The sequence below is a fragment of the Epinephelus moara genome, chromosome 17 (assembly GCF_006386435.1).
Source record: "Epinephelus moara isolate mb chromosome 17, YSFRI_EMoa_1.0, whole genome shotgun sequence".
In the NCBI taxonomy this organism is placed as follows: Eukaryota; Metazoa; Chordata; class Actinopteri; order Perciformes; family Serranidae; genus Epinephelus; species Epinephelus moara.
This window is the reverse complement of record NC_065522.1, coordinates 11,062,291-11,074,537: the sequence shown is the minus strand read 5'-3', so window position 1 is coordinate 11,074,537 and position 12,247 is coordinate 11,062,291. Positions and strand designations below refer to the sequence as shown.

At 36.9% G+C, this 12,247-nt stretch overlaps 1 protein-coding gene across 1 annotated transcript; it reads left to right on the top strand.

Annotated features, from left to right (window-relative positions):
* The first annotated feature begins 6,280 nt into the window (after positions 1 to 6,280).
* On the top strand, positions 6,281 to 7,793 carry LOC126404242 (cornifelin homolog B-like). Its single transcript, XM_050067324.1, has 3 exons — positions 6,281 to 6,386; positions 7,064 to 7,218; positions 7,671 to 7,793. Exons 1-3 carry the CDS (start codon positions 6,281 to 6,283, stop codon positions 7,791 to 7,793), a joined length of 384 nt encoding a protein of 127 aa, XP_049923281.1.
* The last annotated feature ends 4,454 nt before the right edge of the window (positions 7,794 to 12,247 follow it).

Here is a 12,247-nt window from a genome sequence, read left to right as displayed (position 1 = left end):
ACACAAAAAACATATATCAAGCTTATAAAATACATTTAATTGTTATAAATTAAATAAGTCTTTCTCAACCTTGTTGCCCTGTTACCCTTTTAAAAAAAAAGCAGTCTACATGTTTCAGATGTCAGGGTATTTCACATCTGTGACAGCACCATGAATGCTGAAAGGTACATACCTGTATTTGAGCAAGGTATGCTGCCGTCCAGATGACAACGCCAGGCCAGATTCTGCAGTGCATGCCTTTATAGTAAAAGAGTATGGGTACTAGACTGGCCTACCTGCAGTCCAGACCTTCCTCCCTTTGAAAATGTGCAGCATCTGAAGCACCTTATGCCAATTATGAAGCACAAAATACAACAACGGACACCCCGGACTGTTGAGCAACTGAAGTTGAATATCAAGCAACAATGGGAAAGAATTTCACTTTCAAAACTATAACACTGTCTGACTGATGTTAAAAGAAGGGGTGATGTAACACAAAGGTAAACACGCCCCAGTGCTAACGTGTTGGAATGTGTTGCAAGCATCAAATTCAGAGTGACTGTATATTTACAAAACAAACAAACAAAAACAATAAAGTTGATCAGTTTGAACATATCGTGTCTTTACACTGTATTCAGTTGAATAAAGGTTGGAAAGGGTTTGCAAATCATTGCATCCTGTTTTTAATTAAGTTCTACAATGTAACGCAACTGTTGGAATTGCGGTTTAACTAGGCTATGACTTTTCACAACATTTTTATGACATACTATGTTATGACGTTTTTTTCTACATATATACTTTGACTTTTTTTTTATAAAGTACTACACTATTGTTATCTAAACATTTTTTGATGACACACTATACCATTACTTTTTGTTGCTTTTTATGACAAACTATGCTGTGATTTTGTTTTGTAGCTTTTTAGCACATACTATACTATGACTTTTTTAAATTACATTTTTCTTTTAACTTTTTAACAACATACTTTACTATGACAGAACACAACCTGAATTTAGAGGATTTTTTCAATGATCTACATTAAGAGGACGTTTTTAAAAAAATATTTTTTCACAACATACTGTACTATGCGTTTTCTGAGTTTTTACAACATACCATACCATTTTTGGTCACTTTTTAAAAAACATACTAAGAATGACTTTTCTCTCATGATTTTTTATATAGTGTGTTAGGCCCAAAGATGCCCTGCCTTTCTGTATGTCATTTTCTGCAGGCACTATAGAGGTACTCCTCCATCATCATCCATTGGCTGGCTTTTAAAAACTCTTTGTCGTTATCATATACCAATTTCTGTTCCTTTTTTTATGTTTCATTGACTGTATATAAAATAAACATTGTTTTGCACAGTGTACTTGTTTCTTTGACTCCTATGTTGCTTCCCCCTTTTTGTTTAACAACATACTATACTATGACTTGTTTTGCAGCATACCATACTATGCATTTCTAACAACATACTATACTGTGACTTTTTTACAACTTACTTTAATGTGACTTTTTTGTAGCTTTTTATGACATTCTATAGTATGATGGGTTTTTTATAACTGTTTCTCACATACTATACTATGACTTTTATGACATACTATACTATGACTTTATATGACATACTATACTATGACTTTTATATGACATACTATACTATGACTTATATATGACATACTATTTTATGACTTTTATATAACATACCATACTATTACTTTATATGACATACTATACTATGACTTATATATGACATACTATTTTATGACTTTTATATGACATACTATACTATGACTTTTATATGACTAACTATACTATGACTTTATATGACATACTATACTATGAGTTATATGTGACATACTATTTTATGACTTATATATGACATACTATACTATGACTTTTATATGACTAACTATACTATGACTTTATATGGCATACTATACTATGACTTATATATGACATACTATTTTATGACTTTTATATGACATACTATACTATGACTTATACATGACATACTATTCTATGACTTATATATGACATACTATACTATGACTTTTATGATATACTATACAATGATATTTTTATGGCATATTATACTATGACTTTATATGACATACTATACTATGACTTACATATGACATACTATACTATGACATATATATGACATACTATACCATGATTTTACTGTATATAACATACTATACTATGGCTTATATGACATACTATACTATGACTTTACTGAATATAACATACTATACTATACTATGACTTTATATGACATACTATTCTATGACTTATATATGACATACTATTTTATGACTTTTATATGACATACTATACTACTGTATATGACATACTATACTATGGCTTATATATGACCTACTATGCTATGGCTTATATATGACATACTATGCTATGACTTAATATGACATACTATACTATGACTTTTAAATGACATATTATACAATGATATTTTTATGGCATACTATAGTATGACTTTATATGACATACTATACTATGAGTTATATATGACATACTATACTATGACTTATATATCACATACTATACTATGACTTTATATGACATACTATACTATGACTTACGTATATATGACATACTATACTATGACTTTACTGTATATGACATACTATACTATGGCTTATATATATGATATACTATTCTATGACTTTATATGACATACTATACTATGGCTTATATATGATATACTATTCTATGACTTTATATGACATACTATATTATGACTTTTATATGACATACTATACTTTACACATTACACAACAGCTACTGACTGCATATCATGCTGATGTGACAAGATGGCTTTCGTGGTCTGTGTCTGACGCTGACTGTCACTGCCCAAGCATCTGTATTCAATGACTTTGGAATGAGATGGGGTTGTTTTATGACAGTTTTAATTACATACTATATTATGACTTTTTATCATTTTTTTTTTTCAATTAACACACAAACACACACTCACACACACACAAGTATTTTTTACAATGGGTTATTTTGTTACTTTTCTTACGTAATTACAAATCTGAATCTGCTTCATCCACCACTTTATTCTTTAAAAAAGTTAACGCACTGATGATTACAACTAGAACACAAAGTTTGTAAAGTCTCTGTTGGACAACATAAGTTTGATCTTGCCACACATTTACAAAGACATATCATTGTATGCAATTTCATATGGTTAACAGTCTGTTTACATTTCTTTATAAATATGCAGCAAATGCAACTCACTGCTCCATTTAAAAATCATTCCTGGAATATTTGAGCATTTTCCCTTATGGACAAAAATATGGATTTTAGAAGGAAAATATATTGATCCCAAAACTAGAAAAGGAACATTTTCTTGAGACATTATTGTAGATTAATTGAAATAATTATTTAAGACTAATCTTACTTTTATTTATTACATTTTTTCATCCTCAAAAGATCATCGTCTTGGAGAAAGGCAGGGAAAGAAACTGAGGGAGCAGAAAGAAAATCATTTATTTCACTAACCACTCTGTAACATTCAAACAAAGGCATAGAGGCACACCAGGATAAGCACTGTAGGTAGGACATTCTCTTCTGTTCTTATCACATACCTCTGTCTACGAACACCCTTTAAAAAATGAGGTAATGTGCATTTTGTAGCACAATGACGTCTAAGATTTTAAATGATGTGTGACGGGCAGATAGTATGATGTCTGACTGTTGAAAGTATTGACGCGTGTCCAACTGGACGGACCAGTCAGTGATATGCATCCTCTGTTGTCCTGTCACGTTCACTGCTCTACAGTAAGTCTATAAGATGCTACGCTGCCCTGCAAATCCATCACTTCACTGAACTCTGCTCAAGTAAGGTAAGACAATCCACAAGTATATAGTTTTATTGACAGCATCCAGATCGGCTGTAGGACGGATCACGTAATTTCCAATTTATACTGAATTATACTGTATTTTTTCAAAAAGGAAAACTTCTTCTGATAATAATTCATGCATGATTGTGTGGTCCAGCTGTTCAGGAAATTCTGCAACCTGTGGATTTTTGCAAAGAGCAGAAGTAGTTGAACTCTAACCTACGGACCTGTACACTACTATAAAATCTGTTTATCTTGTTTTCTGAAAGGTCAAAGATATGAGGCTTTTACAGCAATGTGTAACTCTCATGACTGTTCGGTATACTTATGAGTGTGAAATTCTCTTTCCTAGAACTATAAACTGAAAACCTTGGCTCTACTTTTGTTAAATTACCAGGATCTTAAATCGGGCACTGCTCCTTGGACCACACAATTAGTAAATAAACTTCATTTTGGTTTAATGAGTCAATTTAGCCAATTATGACTCCAGCTACTGATATTATTGCCTAAAGATATCAAGTCTAACAACTACTGAACCGTTCTGTGGCAAAAAACAGATATAAAATCTTGCAATGAATTTTTAAAAAATAATTTGTCTGATTTCCAAGAGGTGTGCTACTTTTTAAAGTTTATTTTAGCCATAACGTAATTATTTATAAAAATGAACCGCAAAAATGCACTACTCCACATATATGAAATCTTAAAGTAGGTGTAAAATTTAATGTTCAAATGTACTTTCGCAGTAGTCAATTGAATAGCATGTCTGCTTCTCAGGAACCAAGAAAATCAATGGGGGGGGGGTCCAGATAATTGCTGGTGCTCCCACTGCCACCCCAGTGGCAAAAAGTAATTGGAAGCTGATATTACTGTCTTTAAGATGCTGTGGCAGGCTCATTTTAAAGCTAGCTAGGTAGCGGTATTTTGTGAAACTGGAGGCTACTAACCATGTTGGCATAGCTTGTTGGGACTCCAGCTAAATGATTCAATTTAGGATTACTTTTAGCAAGGGAAAAACTGGCATGGCCATTTTCAAAGGGTTCCCTTGAACTCTCACCTCAAGATATCTGAATATAAAACAAGATTGTTGTGGAACTCAAATGTTAACTGTACTGCTATTATGCACATCAGATAATTAGTCACATTTACTGTAAAATAAGAAATCAAAGTTTATCAGTATGCAATTCCTTAACTCCTCATACTAACATAATTTTCAACTTGCCTACACACTTCAACAGCATAATTGAATTCCTGAAATTTAGTTATGGCTTTTGGTTTTGGTGTGCCACCACAAGACTTTCAGTGGCCCCATCTGGCCACCATTATAGAAAACTTTCTACGGGTGCCACCGAAGAAATATCCTCTTCAAGCAATGCAGATAGTAATGTTCAGTGTATTGTATCATTTACCATGAAACACTAACATTACCACCGCCTTTGCTTTATGAACTCAAGCATAGGCGTCATTTATAGTAGGGGACGGTGGGGACGTGTCCCCTTCTTGGAACGGCCGGTTTTGTCCCCATCACTTTTTAAAAGTGTAATTTGTCAAAAATGTTGTGAATAAAGCTTGTGCCAAGAAATGTTTTAAATGAAAAACCATAATGCTTTGAGTAAGGTTTATTAGAACAAAATAAACAAAAACATACAGTACAATGTAAATATTGAGGAGACAAATGTGCATTGTCCAGAAAATGTAAGCTAAAAAGAAACACATTTTAAGACCTTGCTTCACTAAAGAAAAGACACAAAATAGGATAAAATAAAATAAAATAATAGTTAGGGCTGAAGATGAAGCAAGAATCCAGTGCAGATAATGTACTTTATACAAGTTTGCGTATCAGGCAATTAAAATGTGTCAATATCCGTACTCCTGCAAGCTGGGTTCGTCTCTTACTCTCTCTTCAGATCAAAAATGATCTGAAACTCAATCCGAGGCTGTACTCTAAGTAGTTTTCTAATGAATAATAAATATGGCAACTTCTTATTAACCCAACGTCTGGTTAGTCCTAGCTATATCTGGTTTAAGCTCTACCCAGGTCTGGTTTAAACTCCTCCCATTCCAAGTATGGTTTTCTTTTACATTAATAAACACATTTCCACCATAAAAGTATTTGATGCCCCAAATCTCCTGGGGGTGGACCCCAAGAGACCCTGCCTCATGTGTCCCCCCAAAAGTTGAAAAGAAACATCACCCTTGGTAGGAGCCCGTAGGCTTTTCCCTTTAGATGCACAGATGTCCCCCCCAACCTGCTGTAATTATCACCTACAACCTCATACCGATCCCTTGGTTATTTCACCCGAGCCCTTACGTCCCCACCACTTTTCAACACAAATTGACACCCATGGACCCAAGTGCTTACAATTAGCAGAGGTTTTTGACTCAACATTTTCTGTAATCTGTGTTTCTTTGTTTTTGTTTTTTTGTCAGAAACAGCAATCATGACTAGCAAAATGGTCGTTAATCAGCCCAGGCCGTTCATCATGAACACGACATCCCACGAATGGACCTCTGGCATCTGTGATTGCTGCCAAGACCTGCCCCAGTGTAAGTGCACCTGACTGTATTTTACTGTGACCAATAAGGAGGTGCGGCTTTTAGTGCACGTGTTGAGACAAGAAATCACCATCTAAATCCCTCCATTGTGCGTGACGTTGAAAATGTGCTGATCATTTACACAGATTTGGTTTTAGACAGAAGATTGGAGATCAGGCATTGCAGTGTTTTGATGTGCTGTATGATAATGCAAACCAACAGCATCCTGCAAACTAGCAGCAGCAGTTTCTATCAGATAATACAAGACATCTGATCTGTTCTGTACGACATCTATTGCACGTCTGTCCGTCCTGGAAGAGGGATCCCTCCTCAGTTGCTCTTCCTGAGGTTTCTACCGGTTTTTTCCCTGTTAAAGGGTTTTTTTTGGGGAGTTTTTCCTTATCCGCTGCGAGGGTCATAAGGACAGAGGGATGTCGTATGCTGTAAAGCCCTGTGAGGCAAATTGTGATTTGTGATATTGGGCTTTATAAATAAAATTGATTGATTGATTGATCAAATCTCAACATTCTGACTTGTTTGCAATTTTTCTGTTTGAGTGCAACAGTGACGCGTGTACACCGTTAAGAGGCGTAACAGTTCCAGAAAAGATATATGACCATGATTTCACTGACAGCTGAGATTAGATGAGAACAGTCCTTTTGTTAATCATAAATGTGACTTTTTTACAGGTTGTCTTGCCTTTTGGTGTCTTCCCTGCTTCGCCTGCAAGACATCATTTGAGGCTGGGGAGTGTGTGTGTATACCTCTGCTGGATGCTTATGGACTCATTCCTCCTATAACCACAGCCCTCAGGGTGTCAGTACGCACGCGATATGGCATTGAGGTATAGATGCTATGCTTTCTAAGCCTTAGGCATTTTGGTGTCGGTAAAATACATCTCAAATGCGTCAATATTTACAAGCAAACTGTTTACCAGCATAAAAGTCCTTGTTGCCTTAAGTGTTTATCTGATCTCTGATCAGTCTTAAACCTGTTCAGCCTTTTGTCACAGTCTGTGTTTATGTTCCTAGACAACATCCAGCAATTCATGTAGTATGGTCATTAAAGCGGGTAGCAGTACACGGTGTTCCTTTGTTCCAGCCGATTTGTTTAGGTAAACTTTGATGGCGATTAATATCAATAAATATAAATCAGCTGTGTCGCAGTGCTGGTAGCTGTAGTGTGGTGCAAATCAGTCTGCTTGTGTAAAACTGTATTTGTGATCATGAACCATTTAAAAGCTGAACTTCTAACCCCTCTTATCTACCCCCCACCTGTGTCTCTCTGTCTTCACAGGGTACAGTTTGCAATGACTGTGTGATTGCCTGCTGCTGCGGGCCCTGCAACTGGTGTCAACTGGCAAGAGAAATCAAAGCAAGGAGTAGTCCCATTACCTTCGTTAACATGACGGTCCAATAAGAACACATTGCTGAATTCCCCACAGCATCATCATTACTTGTGATCTGTTTCAAGCCGTCTGCCTCTGAGGAATGTTACTGAGCAGCTGATTAAAGATCAGCACATGAGGGTCATAAGTGTTACATCACTTAATGACAGAAAAAAGAGATAAGCATTGGCCTTGGCTTTTGTCATCCGCTAATGCAACTTTTCTTTTCCTCTGTCACTTCGAAGATGTTTTATGTGTTCCTCTGGCAGACGGATTGCTTGATCCCTAGCACTGATTGTTATTCTTTAGAAGTAGACTATTTATATGTTTATATATGGGTTCTTTTTCACTTGTTATGTGGTGGTGATTTTTAGCTATGTGGCTTTCGACTGGGGATCTTGAACTGAAAACATATCTACTGAAAGAAATTTGGTACAAAAAGTCACAATCCCTAGAAGATGAATCGTCTGACTTTGGTGATCTTCTGACCTTTTATTTAGCACCGTCATCAGGTTACAATTTTAAATTGTCCACTACTTTTGTTTATGACCAAATACTGCAAAACTAATATTATTCCCATCAGCCAGCGACAACTGTACTTTATGCTTCATGCTATATCAAGACAGTGAACATGGTAAACATTACCTGCTTAGCATCTCCCTATTGGTGCCATGCTGTTGTTCCAACTGCCCATTACTCCATAACCTCAATAGCTTGAAAGGTGTTCCATCAGCACTAAAGCCAATTTGTTAGACAGCTGTTATCCCAAAAACAAACACCTATTGCTCCGAAGGCCCATTTTTCATACATACATGCTCTCTCTCTCGGACTGTAATCAGCCGGCCCTGCCACATTATTTTCATTTCTACTCTGACGAAGGCATGACCTACCTTACTCTTCCTCTGATTGGCTTACCCTGATATTCTTATCATAATGGTAACCAATCTCACTCATCATGCCTTTGACCCAACCAACCCAACCAGTGAAGGTACTACTAGCCAATGAGAAGCAGAGTAGAGTGGGTCATACCTTCACCATAGCAGGAAAAAAAAGTTGCCTAGGGAGGCTGGATGATCTGCTTTGGAAACTGTATTTTCGTTATATAACAGGCTGTCGCACAAATGGGCTCTTAGTCCAATGGGACATTTTAAGACTATTGAGGTTTCAGAATTATGAGCAGTAGGAACAATAGGGAGTCCCCAGTCTGGTGGTTGGGATTGTCATTGTGAGTACGCTATACTAGTATACTAGCATGCTGATGGTAGCTCAAAGCACTATATGACAAATTGCTAACATGGATGTAGACTGTCAACATTATTTTCCTGCATACCTTTCATTATAAAGATGTACAAATTTCGCTTTTCTTGTATGACCAGTTAGAATATTGTAATTGTTAGTCAGAAGAAGTTGCACTGCAGATGCATTTGTAATAAAACATACAGAGTTTTTCCACATTTATGCTCTTGAATTATTCAGTCTGTATTAGTTGCTGGAGATTTTTCATATCAGACATATTAAAGTACTTTGCATTTAACACATGATGTTGTGGGTCCTCTTAAACAGTTCCAAAGTCAGTGCTCTACCCTATGCTAACCACACATGCATGTCTAAATCATGCCTTGATCAAGAGCCTCCAACATCAGATAAGTGTTTTTCAAATTACAGTTAAAATTAAAAGTACACTACACAGACTATCTCAAAACAACAGGCTTTTTGATTAGGAGGATGAATGATTGTATCGTGTGCGTTCAAGGAAGTTCCAGAGATTTGTCCACTATTTTGATAAATAGTGATAGTGCACGATAGGCATGTGAATACATGGTGTGGACACTGTCATGGGGATTGAAATGAGCCATATCATGACGCAGAACAATTGAAGGAAGGAAAGGTTTTGAACCGGCGGTTGTCCCAGGAGCTTTGTTCAGATATTTGGGCTGTAGGTCAACCTTGAAAAGGTGCAATGAATGCTGAAAGACTCCCATGAGAAATAAACTATAATAAATATTTTCATTCTCAGGCCTTCCTTATTTGCCCAATCACCATGGCAACAGAAGTGTTCATGAGCAACATGCAGTCTGAAACTCTGATCGTTATGTGGCTGCTTCGAAGATTGAAATGTCTTAAAAAGTGTCTTCCTTTGTAGGATGGCAGGTGTTGTTTGCCCCTGGTGCATGGAAATAATGTCAAGGGGATATCTGGACTAAGTCGCAAGTGTACGTTAAACAAGGGCTGAAGTCAAGACCACTTAGGTCAAGTCCAAGACAAGTCCAAGGCCCAACAGCTCAAATACAGCTGACATTTCAACATCAAAGAGGATGTTTTTATGTCACTTTTGGGGACATTGCATTAACTTAATGAACCACTAACCCTAAACATAACCATGACCACTATTTGCCTAACCCCTACCCCTAACCCAACCCTAACCCCAACCCTCACCCCAACCCTAACCTCAACTCTAACCACTGACCCCAAATTTAGACTTTTACAAATTGGGAAGTGACTTTTGTGCCCAATTGCTTAGGCCGTCCTAAATGAACTGGTCTTTAAATAAAACTGAGCACCACCAAAACAAAATGGTTTTAAGTATTCACAGGAAATAAACAGCAACCTACTTGAAAAATGTGAAGACCGATTGGCATCTTTACTCCAGTTTGGTATTCTACAGGGACTACTTGCTTAACTGGGCATTCCATCACGTGCAGGTTTGTTGTTACCCTTTTCCTATGGACATAAATCATAAGAAGCATTGTTTTCCTTTTATATGAAGACCATTATCAATTTAAAGTGTTCTAGTCTGAAATGTTTCATGAAACTGCCCAGGCTATTGTGAACCTTCCCGATACAGGATCTGTTACTCCCTCTCAGATAAGACCTGTTGTCACTGAAACCCATCTGAGTTTGGAGAGTGTTTTTGTCTCCCCCTGCTGATTGTGCCGTGGGCCAGATAGTGTTTCTCCCATCGCACACCCCCTGTTTCCATGTCCATGAGAGTTGCTGTTTATCACCGCTACAGAATCCAGGAGAGTTTGTATAAAAGGAAGACTTTACTTTTTCATAGCTGCTACATTACCTCTGTCTTTTGTGTCTTTTCTCAGGGAGACATAACCTCCAGCCTCTGAGTTTTACGAGTTATCAGATAACCTATAAAGTGCAATACACCTGGGCCAAAATATAAAATCTTATCTGAAAAATAAGTCCAAACAAGCCCATAATTCTTATAGTGATGCATATCTGGTCAACTTTTAGATGAACAAGGAAGTTTAGTAGTTTCAGACAGCACAATGTATACCTTTACATGCTTGTCATTATCTTCACTTTACCTGCATCACGCCATCTCGGAGCCATCAGAATTTACAGTGTACCTTCTGATAAAAGCTAGAAGATGTCACGATTAATCAGATATGTGAGTGTGATGCCTTTCTTTCTCAAATGATCTCTTGCTGCTTGCTGGGTGGGTGCGTAGGAAGCTTCAGAAATAGCACTTATGTCCCGCTCTGAGGTGGGATTATATTTAGTTCTTATTCAAAATGTAAAAATAAATGATAAATATGGATCTCGGTTTTTTTTCAGCGCTTAAACTGGCTACTTACACTGTTCAGTCAACTGATGGTTTATGTCATCCTTAACACAACTAGGCTCCTATTTGTGAAACTCAAAGTGAGAAATTTGTGAAGTGAAAGAAAAGTAGAAATATGTTACATTAACTTGGGAGGCTATTTATCATGATTCTTTACAAAAACACTCTTAAATCAGCTCTTACCTTTCTTGCATTTCACACAGCACAAAAATTTGAACATCCGATTTGAAGTCCTGTCTCCGTCCAAAGTCCCATCCCCCTCCTCCTGCAACTCCACCTCCCTCCAAAGCCCTACTCCCCCCTCCTCCATTACGTCCTCATTACGTCTATGATAGACGTAGGCATTGGCAAGGTTACGTTAGATACACGGAAGAGGAGAGCAAGTGTAACGTTGCAGCCAAGACAGTCAAACGCAAACCCGGAGTTTTAAAACTCAACCGGAGTCAGTGATGACTGATGAGTTTTAGAATAAGGTTACAGTGCTAACGTTTGATAGTAGCGTTAACATTACTAGTAAGTGGAAACGCACAAGGACGATAACATTAATGTTTCAGAGGCTACACTACAGTTGGCTAACGCTAGCCATTAGCAACTGGATGCCGTGTTGTCATATATAACATTATATGTTATATTAGAAGCAAACAAAACATAACGCTACCTGTCCTGCACAGTCAAACGCAACCCTGGAGTTTTGAAACTTATTCGGGGTCAGTGATGACTGATGAGTTTTATAATATAACGTAAACGCTAACGTTAGATAGTACTGGTGACTAGCAACAAACAAGACAGTAGGCTAACTTTTAGCAACTGGATGCTGTGTTGTCATATAACGTTATAGCCTATGTTACATTGGAGGCTACTAAAAATACCTGTCCAGCAGAAACTCTGCGACCATCTCGTCGCTTTTTA

Coding starts and splice junctions, on each gene's coding strand:
- LOC126404242 (XM_050067324.1), top strand. CDS start 6,281: ATGACTAGCAAAATGGTCGTTAATCAGCCCAGGCCGTTCATCATGAAC. Junction 6,387..7,063: donor CTGCCAAGACCTGCCCCAGT/GTAAGTGCACCT, acceptor ACTTTTTTACAG/GTTGTCTTGCCTTTTGGTGT. Junction 7,219..7,670: donor GCACGCGATATGGCATTGAG/GTATAGATGCTA, acceptor CTGTCTTCACAG/GGTACAGTTTGCAATGACTG.